The sequence below is a fragment of the Pholis gunnellus genome (assembly GCF_910591455.1).
Source record: "Pholis gunnellus genome assembly, chromosome: 6".
Classification (NCBI taxonomy): Eukaryota; Metazoa; Chordata; class Actinopteri; order Perciformes; family Pholidae; genus Pholis; species Pholis gunnellus.
The window spans coordinates 13,076,500-13,095,947 of record NC_136532.1 but is presented as its reverse complement, the minus strand read 5'-3'; the positions used below and the strand labels follow the sequence as shown (position 1 = coordinate 13,095,947).

At 42.7% G+C, this 19,448-nt stretch overlaps 1 protein-coding gene across 1 annotated transcript in view; it reads left to right on the top strand.

The window, feature by feature from the left end:
- Positions 1 to 1,870: 1,870 nt before the first annotated feature.
- Positions 1,871 to 19,448, top strand: part of LOC306697519 (single-stranded DNA-binding protein 2) — a 48,274-nt gene continuing 30,696 nt past the window's right edge. The window contains exon 1 of the mRNA XM_079161482.1: positions 1,871 to 1,968. Coding sequence (XP_079017608.1) covers positions 1,913 to 1,968 — 56 coding nt within the window. The 5' untranslated portion in view covers positions 1,871 to 1,912. The remainder of the gene's footprint in view (positions 1,969 to 19,448) is intronic.

The window sequence follows — 19,448 nt, the reverse complement described above, 5'->3', positions numbered from 1 at the left end:
ATGTTGAGCCGCGCTTCGCTCTCTGTGGTGGCAATACGGAGGATGACTGATCATTGACTCCATGCTCATATGAATATGATGATACCATATATTATCTGAACCATCTGAGCATAACAACAAACAGGTGACCCAGTCAGACCATGTCTGATCTGATTAGACTATTTTACATAACGTGACCTGTTAACCTTTACATTCTCTCCCCCTTTTCCTCTCTCTTCCTCGCCTCCTTCCTCCTTCCTTCCCTCCACCTCCTCAATCCTTTGGAACACATGGTTATCGCCTGCTAGCGGTTGTCATGGTGATCGACCCCGGGGGACTCATCCCAAAACCCAAAGTTCTGCTTGTCTGAAATAGAACCTCCGCCTCTCTCCAGGGGGAAGGGGTACATTTGGTACATGGGAAGGGAGGGAGGGAGAGAGAGAGAGAGGGGGGAGAGAGAGAGAGAGAGAGAGAGAGAGAGAGAGAGAGAGAATGAGGCAGTGCATCCATTCCAACTGGGTCACATCACGGGAGCATTGCGTAAGCATAAACACTGCTGCCCCTGTGCTATGCCCTAAGCACACAGACACACACGCCCACACACACACACATTTACACACACACTGTGTCTTACTACCGTCTGGGAATCAAGCGTTCTGTGCGACAGTCTGTAGTGTTTTTTCGGGTACCGAATAGCACCAAGCTGTGGTCCATCTCTATTCCCTTGTGCTCTTTCTCTCTCAGTGGATTGGCGATAAGTACATCGTGACAGCGGAGTGAACCCGTCTCTGTGAGCTGCCAGACTGGACAGCAGCATGACGTAGGACTTCTTGCCTGCTGCATATCCAAACACATGTACACACAGTGTTCTGTGAAGAAGGCTGTGTTTCTGCAGTCATCGTTTGTTGTGGAAATGTACCGAACCTGCATTAATCTCCATGATCATCAGAACTTTATATCACTTGTTAAGGATACATCCGTACAGTGTGCGGCCTTCAGAGGGTTTCAGCTACTCAAACTCACATGTATCATCATTTACGCTTTAAAGCTGATCATCATCAGTGTCCTACTGCATTTATCCAGCACTGCAGAAGTATCACTGGATTTGCCAACAATTTCCTCTTGGTGGTGGAGCAGCTGCACAGTGGCAGTGCTTCAAGCATGAACAGGATGGCCTCTCACATCTTCCCACAGTGCACCCTCCCTGTGCATGCTGGGCGTGTTGTTTACAGGCTCTCAGTAGTGCTTGTCTGTTCCCACCATGCTCTGCTCCACACATGTTTGGATATCTTCACACCTTTGTAAATAAACACCAATGCAAATGCAGTTTGTGTTTGCGAGAGTTGTTTGCGCAGTGCGCTGTGTGTGCGTCTGTAGAGGGTGTGATTGTCTATAAAAGGAACAGCCAAAGCCAGTTGTTTAAAATCCTAGTTGGACGGTTTCAAATCCCCCCCTTGCACTGTGAGAGGAGAATAGAGGGAGGGGGTGCGGATGTGTGTGTGTGTGTGTGTGTGTGTGTGTGTGTGTGTGTGTGTGTGTGTGTGTGTGTGTGTGTGTGTGTGTGTGTGCGTGTCAGTCTGTCTGCATGTCAGGAGAGCCTTTCCAATCAGGGAAGGGATGGGAGAGACACTGACTGACAGACAGGCAGACATCAGACAGGCAGGCAGACAGACAGACTGGGAAAGCAGAGGGGAACAGAGTGGAGCAGAGAGAGAGAGAGAGCGAGAGAGAGAGGCGAGGGGTGGAGCTATTTGAACGAGGGCGTGGTTATGCAGCTGCCACTCACTGGCGGTTGCCATGGTGAGCGGGCGGTCCCGAACAGCGGGACATCCAATGGGAGACGACGCTGCTTGTGTCACCATGGTGACGGGGCTGTGCCCGGGGAGGTTGTGATGGGTTGACAGGTGCGTGACAATCGGAGCTCTCTGCAAGCATGTACGCCAAAGGCAAGAGTAGCAACGTGCCGTCCGACAGCCAAGCCAGAGAAAAGTAAGTTTTATTTATGGGGGAGGAAACCGCCGCGGTGAGGGAAGTTCATGAGCGGCCAGGGGCAGAGTCACACACGGAGCTGCGGGAGGGGAGGAGGGCGCGCACGGAGCTCCACTCAGCGGCGTGGAGCTCTGCGCTCTGCGAGGCTGGGAAAGTTGCTTCATTTTATTGGAAGAAAGATGGACATTTTGTTGCCGGGGTTTTACTTTCATTAGACAAAATGGGTTAGAATGTAATATGCAGTTCCTGCTTCACTGTTTCATTTGTTCGTCTCTTGTGATGTCTGGACATGTCTGTGCTTGTTTTCTGTTTTTATTCCGGGCTACTTCATTTTTTTAACATTCATTGGTAGTTTTGCGTTTGCTTGGACCTACGTGTGTTTTATACACACGTGTTTACCCATTCCGATAAAATAACCAATAACCAGTTGTGTTTAAGGCGAGACGAAACTAGACCTTCGCGACCGTCTAGTCGGCGGTGGAAGCGGCAACTCGGTCCTCGTATTTGAGGTGTCGCTTCTCAAAGAGAGCTGTCTCGCGCTTAATGCCACGCTCCTCGAGTCCAGTCCACAGTAGATGAGACAGACGATCATGTTTTCGCCACATTTAACGAGACAAACACAGTCGATCCGGTTTATTTTATTTTTTATTATAAATAGTTCATATAGAAGAGGGTATAAACACATGTCTGTCTATAGGCTACACACGCAAGCAAAGAAAAGCGTTATTTTAATGGAAATGCTTGTCATGGCTGTGCTTTCTGTCCATTGACAGTGTTCACAGACCGAGAACGGAGTTTGACCCAATAGTGGAACTAATTAGGCTTTTTCCTTTAGCTTTTAAATTGTAGAATTAAGCCAGTTTGGAGGTGGACAGGTCAGTGACAGTACAATATAGTGTTAATAGAATTATCAGGTTGTTAAAAATACCTACATTTATAAAAAATAATGTACCACCTGTATATGCAATTTGGCACACCATCTGTTTGAGCTATAGCCTACTTTTAAATGGTGCTTATTATCAGATGCAATGCATGCAATGTGAAAACTAGATGCACAGAGAATAACAGATCCTGTTTGAGAGCCCGTGAAGGTGAAGGCTGTTGAGTTGCATTCAACCAGGCATGGCTGTTTAGTTCTCTTTTGTTTGCTCATGGTCAGTGAGCAGGAATCATATCAGAACCCACTGGGAAGGAGGAAGTAGTTATTGATGACATGCCTTCGACTGACTGATAAGAGATTCGGAGAGGGAAAGAGTTATAGTATGATATAACTATACAACGATAAACTGCATTAAACTTGTATTTTTCAGTTCCCTGTGAGAGTCCTTTGGGGTTATTTGTCCTGGTAATATGTCCATAAAAGACCAGATTAATCGCCTCACCTCTACTGCAGCTATACTGCTTGTTCTGTCTTTTGAATCCAGTTCCCTCATGTTTGTCAACAGTGTGATTGAGTGTTTAGCTCCATCCCTTGAGCCCCATTCTTTATCCCCCAATCAATATGAAAAGGATGGGACAGTGTGGCTCTATCGCTGACTTATTGGATGCATGCGCTGAGCACTGACAGACGCAGAGATTGAAAGCTTCCTCCAGGCCTGGAAGACACTCTGTGTGAACACATGTAAGCATGCGCATGTGTGTGTGTGTGTGTGTGTGTATGTAAGCATGAAGGCTACCGTATGTGATAAGCTTTTCTGCTGTGAAAACACAGCAGATATTTATTTTGTAGAAGTGTTACTCCGGAGTCCCCTGACAGTTTGCAGAGCCGCTCAGTTCATCTATGATCAAGAGACTTCAGTTCACATTTTCAGACATGCTGTGTTAACATGCTCTCTAAGTGGGTTACCTGCTGTCTTTAAAGGAAACGTCTACCTGCACTTTGTTCAAAGATGTGACAGACATGATCTTACATGGAGTTACTTTGAGGTTTAACATTCATGGATACCTGGCTTTGACTGAAATACCTTTGTGTTATTGAGCTTGAGTCTTAACATTTCAGCCGCAAATACAGTATGTGTGTATATTGTAAATTAACGATCAACAACGACAGAGTGTTCTGATTATTTTGGAGATTAGTCTTAGATACGTAGACAGGCTAGTAAACTTTTGTCTATCTCACTGTCTGGCATCACATTTAATTCAGACTTCTGTGTTGTTGCGAATCATTTTCGTTATCTGCGTTTACATTTCCAGGCGAGAGTTGATATTCCGTTGGGCGTTAATGCCAAGGCCACAACAAAAGAAAGGACCGGGTGACAAGAAAACACCAGATGAAAAGGCCGGGAAAGGCCAAAGTCAGGCGAGGCAGAGTTTCATTAGTCTCTTAACAAGCAGCCTTGTTTGTCAGTGGTGTGTATCTATCAGAGAAGCAGAGAGAGGCCCAACGCCGCCGAGTCTTCAGTTGTTTTCTCATTTCTGCAGCGCAGCGGGGGATCAGAGAGACGGAGGGCAACAACCGATTGAGGGAAAGACGTGGGAGGGGGGCAGAGCAGGACTGAGGGAATTTGCCTGATCATTAGTTTACTGTGTTGTAGTATTGACCTCAGGATGGTCCCCCGCAGACACATGGCTCTGGCATCTCGCCCATGTAGATGTAAAGGAGCTCAAAATGCATCTGACCTCTGAAACTCCTCACTGATAAGACTCTGATTTGAACAGTGCGTTCTTGCTACAGATGATTTTGGTTTATCTGGTGGGCTTGCAGTTTGCATACTTGGAGATAAAAAGGTATTATAGCGGGATCAAGATCTCGCTTCAGGAGATTCACAAAATGTAGCACTTTTTATTAGGGCCTACATTCAACACTGTATAAAGGTGTAGATTTACATACATGTAGAATCTGCCTGAGGTTACGATATAAAGGAAGCTTCATTGTCTCTCTCTTTAGAAATTGCGTAGACACTTTCGGTGTCACTCTGTCTATTTTCTTTGCATGTCAGTTAGCCTCTGTGTTGTTGATATGAAATTATTTCAGAAATATAAGGTATTCTGCATGAACAGCTGAAAATTCTACTAACAATGTGATAAATCAGCATTGTCCACGACTGTTTTATAAATGTACTCTTTTTTTTCTCCTTTTTATTGAAAAATGTCACAGAAGGGAATTGGCCCCGAAGAGAAAATGATTTGCCTTAAATTGTTACAGTTAAGCCCATGTAACTGCCATTTCTCCAGATTGTATATCCTTTACTGCATAAATTATTTGATAAGAAAACACTGACTGCACAAAATAGTACACACACATTTAATGAAGTACACTAAAGCTCTTATCGCTTATTGCTTTCCTTTATTTAATCTGTATCCTTTACCGAAGCGCATGTGCAAACAAAGAGAAGCAGATGAGTAAGAAAATGATGTTTTAAATGATCAGTTTACTCAAATGATAAAAACATATGAATAAATGCAGACAAATTGTTTCACGTGTGTTATCATGCCACAGACATAGTTCAGGTTGGATGTGCCACAGTTGTGAGATGTCTGCTTCTGAAAAGTGCAGTAGCATTTCAGTTCAACACAGGTGAACGGAGGTTTGTTTGTGTTTTTCAAAGCTATTAAAACTCAACAAACGATGTGCACGACCAAGCCACCAGTAGTTTTAATTAGGACCATTTCTACACTAGAAAGTGGTTCCAGCCACAAGCAGTAGCGATTATAATGAGTAACAGAGACATCTGCAAATACTACCCAAACTGTCTGCACAGCTAGATACCATACCACCACAAATATGTATTTTATGATTTGTTTAATCCTTTAAGCTTAAAGACAACAGGGATAAAAGCCTTTCGTGAACACTCTCTGGTTCTGAGGCTAACGTTGTTCACCTCTCCTCTCTCTGGCTGGACCTGTGCTGCGGTCTGCACTTCAACTTGATTCGGAGTGACGGTACACGACCACTGACTGTGTACTGCAGTTGTTCAACGAGTGTAGGTTTCAGTCACAGGCAGTTAGAGGACACATTCCACATAGTTCTGGGACTGTGGTCCTGTGTTGCATTGCAGCACATAGTACACATTCCTTTTTCTCTTTTCTGTGAATGTAATGAATCATGGAACAAACGCTGCTTAAAACACACACACAGGCTTGCAAGTCTTCTCTTACAGACTTATACAGCACGTAACTGGTTTAGTGGATCTTTCCCGAGAACGTACTACTTGTGTTTTATTTGTTTTTTTATCAGATTAATAAGCACAAACTGTAAACTCTCAAATGTGAAAAGTCCAACTATCATAAGTGCTGCTGTTGTTCAGTCTATTCAACCATAAACCTGGTGCAGACTTAATCATTTGTAGTGCTGTAAGGATCATCATTCTGCACACACACACACACACACACACACACACACACACCCCCACACATATATATATATATATATATATATATATATATATATATATATATATATATATACATACACACACACACACACACACAGCTTCTTCTGAACTGAGACACCTCAGAATCCTGCCAGGAAGCTGCCAATGCAGCATTGCGCAGACTGAGGCAAAGCAGTGCATGCTGGGAGTGTTTATCCGACAGAAGCAATTCAGGCTGCCACTCTGGCTCTGACAGTGAGTCGCGTTACAGGAGAACTACAACAAAAATAGAGCAGTATCTCACACACACACACACACACACACACACACACACACACACACACGCACACATATAGTGTATGCTCACAATGCCTTGCATCGACGGTGCAGGGAATCGTATTTTGTCAGTGCCAGCTGCCACCTTATGTAATTGATGAGTTTTGTGTTTGTTTACTATATCTCAGTGTCCTTGAGGAATGATAGAAGCACACTCATTAGAGGGAAGAGAGAGCCAGATCATTTGTTAGAGCATGAACAAAAGAATGTAGCCAGGGGACAAACGTGTTGCTGGACAGCTTGGTGAAATGAGAGGCTGAGTGTGGAAAAATGTAACGAACAAATTTAAAATTCAACAGTTGAGAGGTTATAGAAAGAAGGACTGAATGAAAGAAAGACCTATGGAAAGAGAGAGTTTTTGTGTCCAGGTCAGACGAGGTCAGGTGATATCCTGCAGGACCTCATGGTCTAATGCTCCATAATGGCTCTGTGTCAGACCTCTGCACTCTACACGCATCTCACTCTCTCTGTGGATCACTTACATTGGTAAGTGGCCACACCTGGTTCTGTTGGCCTAAGTCCAGTGACGGAGTAAAAAGCCCCTTAACCCAAACATAAGAGCCACATGGTGGGCCACAGCTTTAGCTAAGTTGACAGAGGACAATATAAAAGTGTGTGATGATGTGTGCTCTTTGCTGCTTTGGGGCATGCTGCAATGTGTAAGTCTGTAAGCCCATCTGAGCTGTCTCCTTACAGCCCTTTCCCCATATGTTTCATCCCTCAAAATCAACCTCCATCTGTCTGTCACGCTGCCTGTGTGAATGCGAACTACAACATCCAGTGATCATTACACAGCTAATAGCCTCTCCAACTCTCATGGGATACTTGTGAACTACTGCGGGAACACAGAGAACTGTCACCGCTCTCTGTCGCTGTCCCTCAGCAACATTGACGGTCAGGGAAAGATATCGACTTAAAACTGCTGCCGATGTATTTAATCCGCACAGCGTTTTAGATTAGCATCAGTCGGGGATTACAAGAAAACCAGAGAAGAAATGGAGCTGATATGTTTTCTTTTTTTCTCTCTGGGTATCCAGAGCTCTCTTCAAACGAGAGTGATGATGACAGTTTGACAAGGCCCTGATAGAAAACACTTTTTAACCTGCTGAACACATAGAGGCTGTTAAAAGTCCTCTTTTATCTGCTGGCATCCCTCCTAGTCTCTCTCTTATCCTCGCTGCCAGAGATGTTACTTGCAACAGAACTGCTATCAAAGCAGCGGCCTCTTATTGAGCTGTGTGAGGCAGGGGGGGAGACAGCCTCTGATCGACGCAGGCATAAAAAAGGTTGTGACGTGTCAATCAACAGAGAGGACCCTGTGGAAGGCATTCTCACAGGACGCCTTAGGGTCCTTGAGAGGGATCGACGTGACAAAGGGCCTCCGCCGACATCAGATATGTGGGGAAGGAGAGGAGGAGAGGAGGATAGGGCACAGCATCCTGAAAGTCTGTTATCGCTCCCTTCTTAAAAGGGTATGGATGAGTGAATTTCTCACCCGGTGTTGGTTCCTCAAGACCTCATGGGTGTCCCCGAATGCTTCTGTCTCAATTAGAAACACACCCATCACATCATATTTTTCCTTTTTATTAAGTTGTCTTCTCTTCTTGGACCCCACTCCTCCTCTCTGCAATAGTTACAGTGAATCAGGTTAATCTGTGGGATAGAGATATTGACATTTTTTGGGGAGAGGAGGATTCAGATGAGCGCACTGTGGATGAGTGAGAGAGAAGCAGAGAAGGGAGGCATTTCATCGTATGCTTTGCTGACCATGACTGTAAACTGGGATCCATGCTGTCAGGCTTTGTTCATTTTGTTAGTGGTAGCACTTGTGGTTTTGTTAGGAGGACTTTTTTTTGTTGTTGCCCGCTGTGACACCAAATATGCACAGCTTTGCTCCAAACCACAGCACGGTAGGGACGCTCCCTCAGAGCACTTCCTGTAACCTGAGAGTTCCAGCCAACAGTAAATGCTGTCGGTGGAAACGGCTCTTACTGTCTACAGGCTCCGTTGAGAAAAGCCCTGCTTACTGCTTTTATTCTTCTGGTTTCTAAAACATAGATTGTTTTAGCATCCTCATTTATTTACTTTACCTGTTCAGTATAATAGTATTCATGTATAATAGTCATCTTTTCCTCTATTTTTATCAACGCAAGTCAGCCGTGTCACACTCACTCTTACTGTATGACAACTGGCCTTGTGCTCACCGGAGTGGTTTAACTGGCATTGCTGTTGTAAGTGCCATATAGTGTGACTGCAGATGCTGTTGTGCCTCTCCTGCCTGCCGAGCGTAGTGGAGGTTGGTTGGCGGCCTCTCTGCTGATATTCCTCCATCATTGATATGCAAGCTGCATCGCACAGGCGCTAGCGCAAGGTTAAGCATGCGTGACGGCCAGGCTTAGGATCTGCTTCAGACACACTCTCTCCTGCACACACACACACACACACACACATATTCTGTTACTGTGCCTTCTCTCTGCAAAGTCCTCAGCTCTTCTATGTCTTGGCCTCAATTGTCCCTTGTCTGTGTTGTGAAGTTAAGCCACATATTTCTTCACTTTATTTCTCCATAAATGTACCGTCCTTACATTACCAACATACCTGTCCACTGATCCCTATAAAGTCCTTCATGACATTTCCTCCCCTCTGAATGCTAGGCAGTATATCCTCTCGCTTAGGATTTAAATCTCTGACATTGAGTTCTTGACTTTTTAAGGTCCACTAAATACCATTTCTCAACCGTAGAGAAGCAGGAAGGATGAATGACTAACACAAGGGGCAGAGCAGGGCAACAGTGGGACTGTTCATCAGGATACCTTCAGTGTTTGAAGCTAACGAACTGGGAATGAAGACAACTAGTACTATGATGTTTTTTGTTCTTGTTATTAAATAGTATTATTAATTTACAGACATCCCAGTGCATGCATTTAACTGCTAATTTATCCAACCTCATGTTGCAGCATGATGTATTTCGCTGAATGGTTAGTAATTTATTTATACTTCCTCTTGAGCGTCTGCGCAGGCCTTAATAGCCTCACATTCTTCCCTAAATTGCTCTAGATTGCCTTCATCTGTATCAGTTTCTTTTATCTCATCTCAGAGCTCTGTTGTTCAAAAGAATAGAGGCCCATTAGAGCCCGTAGAAAGGAATTCTAATCCTATAAGATTAGAGCATTGCAGTCCTCCCAGTCGTCTCCTTCTCGCTGGAGTTGCTGCTGATTGTGGAATGTTGCATTGTGTGAGCTGAACAATGACAGTATGTCGCTGGATGGTCTGTGGAGCAGGCAGGACACGAGAGCGTGCAGGGCTGTCACATCCCAGGTCTACTGTACATACTACTGTACAGGGACAGGCAGGCATTGGACAGGTTCATAAGTGTATGCAGCTAGGAAACCCCTCAGCCTTGCGTGTGTGTGTGTGTGTGTGTGTGTGTGTGTGTGTGTGTGTGTGGGTGTGTAAAGAGAACACAAGTGAGAGTAAAATAAAGAGAGGTGTGTGTAAGTGAAAAAGAAAGATGATCTTAAAGTAAAACGACTTAATCTAACATGTGCACAGAGCCATGAGTGTGTGAAGTAATCCCTTCCCTGAACAGCGATTGTCCAATCAAAGGGCAAAACAACAGTCTGATCCTACATCGTCCCTTATCATATTCATAACACTAGGACTACCTAGCTTTCCACGGCACGAGCTGTAACATTAAACCAACTCATGTAGCTAACATGAGAACTATAGGTACGAATGATGAGATCTGCTCGCGCCTTTTCAGCCGGCAAAATCAACAGGCAGCTAGATATCAAGGGCCGGGCTTCACGAATGGTCAGTTGTTTGTGTCGATGATTTTCTTTTATAGAGCTCATTCACTCAGTTTATTAGGCACTCCCAGCTTTAAACTAACGCAGTCTAATACAACAGCGCTGCATTACCTGCATGAAGGTTACAATGCTCATGTTTCAATGTCTTCTTGGTCGTCTTTGATATAGCACTGTATTTAAGTGCTCTTTCGTTTAAGTCTAGTTTGTAGTGCTCTACATCAATTAGTCGATTACTGCCAATTAATCTGCAACTATTTTGAAAATTAATTTGATTGAGTCATTCATCAAGCAGTTTAGTGCTATATTTTTCATGGGGTCAAGCCTCTCAAATATGAGGGATTGCTGCACTTTACTTTATATGATATTAAATCGTCGTCCAGCCTCATACATACCAGTGTTTTGGACATTTTGTATACAGAGCGGGGGATTTTTTCGCTACATGTACGGCTGCCTCTACACTCACAATCCATTTAACTCCTGTGTGAAACGCTGGAAATAGACTTTAAATGAATACAATAATTAACCTCGTATGATCACTAAGTGTTGTCATGAAACTCTTAAGTTCTCTCTGTAAACAGCAGTTTAATATTCTGGGCTTTATGGCTGTGTTGTATTGAAGATTTACTGTAATAGCATGTCGAGAAAGTTGAACAAGGAAAACACTCCTAAAAATCATTGGTGTTCTTTCAACTGTGAAATTAAACAAACTCCCCATGAGAGGTGACTCAATCTAAACAAATCAAAGCCAATGAAATGGAACTCGAATTAAGAAAGTGATGGATTTACCTCCGCTTTTATTTGATTTGTCCACTTTACATGTTCTGCAAACAAATTCCACTTGTAGATAAATGCTGCTGTGTAAAAATGTGTAAATGACAGATTTTTTATACTAAGGGCACAACTGGATTTTTTGCTCAATTAGTGTGTTAGTAAACAGTGAGCTACCCATCACGCTATCGCTCTGTTTCTCCCTCTCTCTGATAAGCTGGCATTTCCTGTTATCTCAGCCCTGGGCATTGTTGTCTGCTCTGTGAGACAGAGTCTCTGCGATGCTGACAGAACAAGAACTGTTTCACTTTGTGTGATTGTGCCTATATCGGGTGGGGGGGGGGGGATGCTTCCTTTTTATTGTATTGTCTTTTCAAGTCTCTCTAGTTGCAGCTGCACTAATTTGTATCCTGCCAAAGCTGCCACCAGTCAGTCAGCATAGTCTGGTACACTTCCCTGAACAAACCCGACATACCGACACGGAGCAAAATTATGAATTTATCAATATTCTTACGGCGTCATCAAGGCGTTCAGTTTAGTTTGATTTTACTAGATCGGTTCCACTGACATGAAGCAGGAATCTAAACAGAGTAGAATGAATAAGAATTAGTGATCTTTCAATCAGAAATACCAAACATCTAGTTCCAGCAGCTTAATAGTCTCTGTCGTATGTGATAGTGAGCTGAATGTTTTCAGGCTGTGTTGTGAGTTGGACAAAACCAGCAATATGATGACATACGTTGGGCTTTTGGAAATTGTGATCAGCGTTTTTTCACTATTTTCTTTGATGTTATAGACTAGAAAATAACAGAACAGATTAATCAATTCTGAATATAAATATCCAAAGCTGATCAGCAGCTGCTTTGAGATCCCCCTTTTTTCTCACAATACTGATTTCAATACCTAAACTCAAAATATTAACACCTATCCAGGTGTTAATATTTTATGTAACATGAGGTTACTATAATTACATTATTATATGTACATTTTGTATTACAATTGGAGACATTCATACACCAACATTTAATGAGGCTTGGTCTGACGGACACCAGTGTCAAGACACGGATTTAAGGCAACAAACTTTGTTAGTTGACTAACATTTGGACGCCAGATGCGTCTTCATCAGAGTCTCCCGCCCCGTGTATCGGATTGGTGCGTCTCAATTCACAGGTTCAGTCATGACAGTAACCATGTGATACTGAAGTTCTGTGCTTTCTTTATTGTGCTACGTATTCTAAAAAATATTTATTTAAACTGCCTCCACAATTTCAGCAGTTTAGCTCAATGTGGTCTACACATCATTTATGTTTCATTTACTGTGTTGTCTCCTTTAGACTTTGTGTTCTATCTGTTAACAACCTATTCGCTGATAACCAGGTTTGCGTGTAGTCGTTTGGAGTCTGTGCTGTCCTCACGACGCAGGGTGGAGGTGGTTTGCAACGACAGTTGGACTTGTGGTCACAGTATCTTGATAAGTTGGCTGTTATCAGTCTGCGCCCTCCTCGCCATGATGCTGGTTACTGCATGAGCTGACATTATTCTCACGTACTGCATTATTCTCTCTCATGAAGGCTCAAAAAAGTAGTTTTTAATGTGAACATGATCGATAAGTCATCAGAAATCAAGTGAAAATGTTGCATTTGGTATTTGCCATTATAAAACATGTATTCCAGAGTTTGCTAGAGAATGTACATATAAATAAACATAAACTGAGCATTTTTGTTCCTGCATAGCTATTAAACAATTCATAACTCAAACATTATAATCTTTGTTGCTTCAATATTTGTCTTTCAAGTGTGTGTTTTACAGCATTTATGTTCACCTTGTATTGGAGTGTCCCATGGGTGGGGGAGGGGGAGGAGAGGATTCTGGGATCCCTAGTTAATGAAAGGTAAACACAAGGTTTACCCTGAGGTGAGCCAAAGAATGCAGGAGTCTCCGTCTCCTGCAGGATATGAGCTTCATTCTTTTGACTCATACTTATACGCATTTCATCCTTCTACTGGCACATTCCTTTCTTTGCAGGGGGAACATTTCCCCTGAAAGCTACAGCCACATGTATGATTTTGCATTATTAACATTTTGTCTTAACGTCAGCTGATCGCATTTCAACATCATTATCCCTCAAGTTCGGCTAATTCAGCATTCGTCGGCCGTCTGCATAATGTCGTAGAGATTTTTTTGATTTGTGTGGCTGGTCAACCTCTCGCACTGTTCTGAAGTCAGCCAGCTCCGTTCAGTCAGGCTACGGCGATCTTTGCCAAGCCGGTGTTGAAGCATTCGGGCCTGTCACCCAGCCAATGCTCCACTAAGGGCTTTACTATGTGTTGTGGAAGTGAGAGGGATGAAGGCTACGACAAACATTTGCTCGGCAAAGCAGCATGCGAGACCATCTCGGCGGAGACAAAACAGGGAACACAAGCAGATAAAGCACAGTTTATTTGAGTACGAGTGTCTCTCCTCACTCTGCTTCCAATGCGGGATTATGACGCGTGTTTTGTTAATCTTCAAAGCTGGAGTGAACTTTTCACTGCTCCTCCCAACTCTCAAGTGGGCACCGAACCTGCGGCTGAAGTCTGTACGCAGAGGCCAGTCAGCGTCAGAGAGAACACACTTTATATGAATATCTCCATTCAAGTGCTCTGCCTTTAGCAGGGGCCATTAGAGATACCCCGGGGGATGCTGCGGAAGGGTAATGGAGAATATAGATTGAACTTGTGACCATCAGCAAAAATACCAATTAGAAATGCATCAGCAAGCAGCCAGCGATAGAGCCACAGCACACTGACAGTTTAGGGATTGATTGAAGGCATGTGTTTGACTGAGATAGTTGAAGGAGTCTAATGGAAGTCTTTGTGCAGTCATGTCACACTTAAATAATAAATCTCAATGTTTACAGTTGTTTTCTTCTGTATGATGAGACAAACTTGTTGTATTCTGCGATCGTCTCACTTTATTGGATACATAACAACGCCTCTCGAAGGCATAGTGACAACTATGAGGGAAATTGTCTCGTTCACTGATTGCAATTCAGCCTCCCATCCTCCGAAGGTGCGTTCAGTTCCACTTGTGCAAATCTAGCGTTAAAGGCACGCCTCACCCTAAAGCCGGCTCAGTCTCTCTCAGAGACCCTCCCTGATGAAGGTGTGTGTGACAGCAGCAGGCATGTTCATATTGTTGTCCTTTTCAGTTTGGCTCACAGGCTGCAGCATTACTCCGTCCTGACCTCACCTCGCTGCGCTTCCCAGCTCCTTTCATTAATCATTTACTCTCCTCCTCCTCTCCGTCTCTATCTATCTCTTTCTGTCTGCCTCTTCTTCTCTCTTCCTCTCAACCCTCTAGTCCTCTTGCTGCTGATAATCTTTATCTATTTATCTTTCTGTCCATCGCGACATCTTTATCTCTATGTTGACTGGTAAACTACCTTTCTTTGTCCTTTCCTCAACACTCGGAGTGTGCATTATAAAATCCTACTCTTTTTCTCGTTCAAAGCGTGTGTATAAGTTTCACTGCACGTATCCTTGCTTGTGTGCGTATTGTGTGCAGAAGAGTTAAAAGCAAAGCTCAAACAAAACGTCTACCGTGTGCAGTTTACGGCACTTTCAAACAATTAATCCACTCGCACCTAGCTTTCCAACTCCCCTGCACAGATTTATTAAAACTTTCTTTTGTGCTTAATGAAAATTCCTCATGGATTAGTTCACTGGGACCTCATTTTTCACATAAAATGATTTGGCCATGATCCTTTCCCAGACAACGTGTATGCATAAACAGCCCTGTTTTGAAGATGGTCCTCACTGTATGAAGGCTCCATAATCCCCATGGTTGTTTGGGCTTTTTTATTTTTCTTCTCTGTTGTTTTTCTGAAGCCCTATGTATAGGATGAATTATTCAGCATTGTAATGGGTCTATATTTGTCGTTGTTTATCTTACCTCAGTGCCCCCGCCACCCTCATCGCTGCCCTCCCACCGTCTCTCTCCCAGCTTCCACTCGTCTGTCTGTCCGTCTTTCTGTCTGTCTGCCAAGCATAGCCCCGTCTATACCCACAGAGGATCCTCCACTTTAATGAATGAAGTAAAGTCATTTAGCAAGGCTCTTAATGGCACATAAAGCCCCGCTGCTAGGCTTGATTAATCAGGGAAAGTGTTTGGCTGTCACACACAGGGCTGTCCTCAGCAGGGGCAGCAGCCTGATCACTATGCTCTCTTTTATGGCGGAGTCCCTCTCTTTTCTTGCCAGAGCTGTCTGGAGTCCGAGCTGCCAACGCTCTTCTCATCCACAGGTGGCATCTGTTTGATGGTGGGCTTTCGGAGGCCTGATTGCAGAGCGAGAGTCCGCTTGGCTTCGCTGTGGACTGGGCGTGATGATGATGATGATAATGTTGATGATCCTACATCTGAGTCAAAGACAGGTGTCTGGGATTTGTGTTGCTCTTGTGGCCTGTTGAGGTGTGGAATCACACTGTGACTGTGCTGTTAGTGGGCAAGGATACTAAAATGAGTAAACCACTGTAAACAGTGTTTACCGCTGCTCACGCAAGGGCATCCAGTCTCATCATGCGATTACTATAAAGGGAATAGAAAACAGTTGCTCAGGCAGTAAATCGCCCAGGCCAATAGCAGCCGGTATTAGCTCGTTGCTGATGAATCTGTATCGGTGTGGGTCTATGTGTCGGACATTAATTAACAAGAATTTGCAGTACAGCAATATCAAACTACGTTTGAGGTCATTTAGAAACACCATTACGTAGTTTGTCCCGCAGAGAGCACTGAAAAGTAGATTTTTACACTAAAACTTTGTGTATTCTTTAATAAAAAACAAAAACAAATCTAGGGGCAGCAAGATTGTTCATTTACATTATGCATTTATGTTAAACTAACTATCGGATGTATATTGTTATCTGAATTTTTTTTAAATTGTAAAATAGAGAATCAAAAATCAAGTTTTGGTGATGACCATCTGTGTTTTTTGTACCTACATTTGAAGTATTTAAAAGTGACTTGTTTTAAGCTGAATAGCCTAATAAAGCTGATGCGTGTTGCTAAGTGGCATTCAACTTGACTCAGTTTTCCTGCTGTCACTGCCTTTATTGCAGCAGTCATACATGCTACAAAGTTATGCAACATGGCAAGTCGAAAAATCATGACAACATATAAAAATCATGACAACATATAAAAATCATGACAACATATGCCAAACAAACAACATTGGCAAAGAGGCAGAGGCAGATTCTCACCGACACTTGAATGAAAGACACATAATGGATATTTGATTTACACAAAATACATAAAAAATGATAAAAAAAAACGTCATCAGCTTTTCCAAACTGGAGTATACCGCAGGTCTAATTTATTATAAGTGTTTCTGATATTTCATCCATAGGGAATTTAAAGGAGTCACTTGATTTCCCCTTATTGCTTTATTATTCTGTAAAGTGTTCCATTCGCTTGAAAGCAAAGTGCTTCAAAGACACTCAAGCTCTTGGTGGATACTTCACAGTGTCACTTTTACTAACATTATTCTTTGCTGTGAACACACACAGCAGAGATTTAAGACAGCAGTTTGATCTTCTGTAGTAGGTAAGCGTATCCAGGAATTGATTCCAGTATTTCAACTTCATGACTGTGACTTAGTTCAATCCAGGATTACTTTTCCATTGTTATTACCTCCCACACAGAAACCATTGAAATTCATTTATACAAATATAATGCAATCCAGTGCATACTCTGCAGTGTATAATGCCAATGTGTCTTTCATCTTTTCTGTATGTTATGTTTTCAGCGCAGCGTGTAATCATTTGCTTTTTCTCTTAGAGAATGGAAGGAATCAGGTCTACTTTGGTCTGGCTGTTTACGTTGTAGGGTTTTGTGTTAATTTGCAGAAGGAGGTCACAGCAGGGTGCTTGGCTAACTGAGACTCCGCTCGGTGAGAATCCTCAACATTAGAATATGAAAGTTTACAGATCTCACGAGTATTCATCTTGGGGCTCATCCGCTAGCACCCATCACCTCCATCCTCCCCATCTGCCTTTTTTTTCTGTCTCTCTAATCCTCCTCCTTCTCTCTCTTCCCTTCACCAGAACCTTTCATCTCTCCCTCTGCTATCTCCGCTCCCGTCACCCCTGGACTATCTTTCCCTCCGTTTCTCTTTCTTTCTGTAATTTTGCTCCATGAAGAGGAGGTATGTTTCACTCTCTGGGTGTTTGTTATACCTCAGATCGCTTGTCAAATTTGAACAAAATAGGAGAATGAAATATGTCTTGCGCTATTGTTTAATACAGGACATTGCAAGATTACTGGTTGACATCATCCAGAGACTTTAGTCTGCAACTACTATATACAACTGACCGACCGGGAAGACTCTCTATTCTTTATACAACTTGTGTAGTTGGTTACATACATTTCACGTCATTAACATTTAACAATATTCCCATCCCTATAGTAATAATGCCAGATCACCAGAGTAACACAGTAATAACACGTTGATCCATTCAAGTGTCAACGGTGCGTTTAAGTATATTTTAATGGAAGATTTCCATATCAGGTACTCAGAAAGTAAAGTCACATAATCATATCTATATCTGTATAGTAATATGACCTCTACATGTTGGTAAGTAGCAGCAGATAACTGCTCTAAAATTGGACTTGAAGCTGCTATAATGAATAGTTTTAAATTAGCAATGAATGTGTAACTCTTGTTTTGGGTTTTCAGCCTCTAACTTGACAGTTTTAGTTCAGTCTCACCTCTCTTGTCATTTGCAAGCAATTGTTTTTAGTGAAAGAAAGCTCAGAAAACCCAGTATACGCTACCTGCTCAGCACCAAACAACAGACAGACAAAGTCAGTGACTAGCTGGTAAAGAAAGTGGCACTTTCAGCCTGCTTTAGAGACATATATTTCTCTCAGGGGTTGATGGAGAGCAAAACAGAGCTAAAGTTAATTCATAAAATGCCAAGAAACAAGTGAATGTTAATGTTAATTTATGTCTGCCAGTTTTGTAAATAAGCCAGTGTTTGCTAAGTTTGCCTTAACTTTATAAAGTGTCAATGTTGTGTTTACAGCTTGTTACACTGCCTCCAAATGGCCAGAAAATCAATTATTGTAGGTTTAAGTATCCAGAAGTCATGTAATTTGACATGCACCATTTACCAGCGCTAAGCACACTCTTGTACAGTTTACAGTGTGTGATAATTACATGGGACAAGACATCTTTTTCTGACTGGATCACTCTCTAACTAAGAAGGCAGTTTGTATTGATTACTTCCTGTGGGTAGAGACAAGTTCTTGCCATTGCCCACACCCAACACCAGAGTTTAATTAGGGCAAAGAAGGCAGATTTAGAGAATTCTACTTAGAGGGGGTGAGACGCTATTGAAAAATATGTGCTGCTACAAAAGAAAACTGTGACTTGCAGCAGACGGTTTTACCAATATACAGCATAGGGAAATGCTATATATTAAAGTACTGTGGGAACAAGGTATTACTGGTTTATAGTATATATATATATATATATATATATATATATATAGCTTGTGAGAATAGCATGTTGCATAGCATTTACAGGATTTTATTACTTTTCAAATATGTGTTATTAGACTTATGTCAGCATAGAAGTAGCAAGTCTTGTCAATATGTCAATTAACGTGCCGATTCAGATCATAAGTATAATCACTTTTCCATTTCATCTTTAACAAGGGTGAAATAATCTAGAGCTAATCTATAACAGGCAAATCCAATCAGTGAAGCCATTGTCTTGTCATCATTTGAAGCCCTGCCAGATTTTGATTTTCATGACAGTAAATTGATTAGCAATGATCTACTGGTCCCTCATAAATGCTGTACTTGGGAAATCAGTTCATGTCTTTGCTTTAAAGCTGAGGTTGTGGTTGAGTTCCTACTCTCATCTCCCTGCTCTCCTCTGTGTATGGATCAGTATCAAAGCAACATATAGACGCTGGTCGCTGTTTCTGCCTGCTGCCTTCATTAAGCTAAGCTCGGCCTCTGACTGTTGAAGCTCCCCGGCGTGTGCAGACAGACTTACAGGAGCAGTGAGGATGGGGGGTCGCTTGCAAATATGAATTTAATTAAATGTGACTCACAGACAAAGCCACTTGAGTTTGAAGGAGAAAAAGGTCAGGTGTGGATCTAGAAGTTGCCCCACCTTCTCCACTTCTCCATTTACTACCCCTGCCTCACACACACACACATGCATCTGTACGCCACACACACACCGCGCATGGGGGGAGGAAGTAAA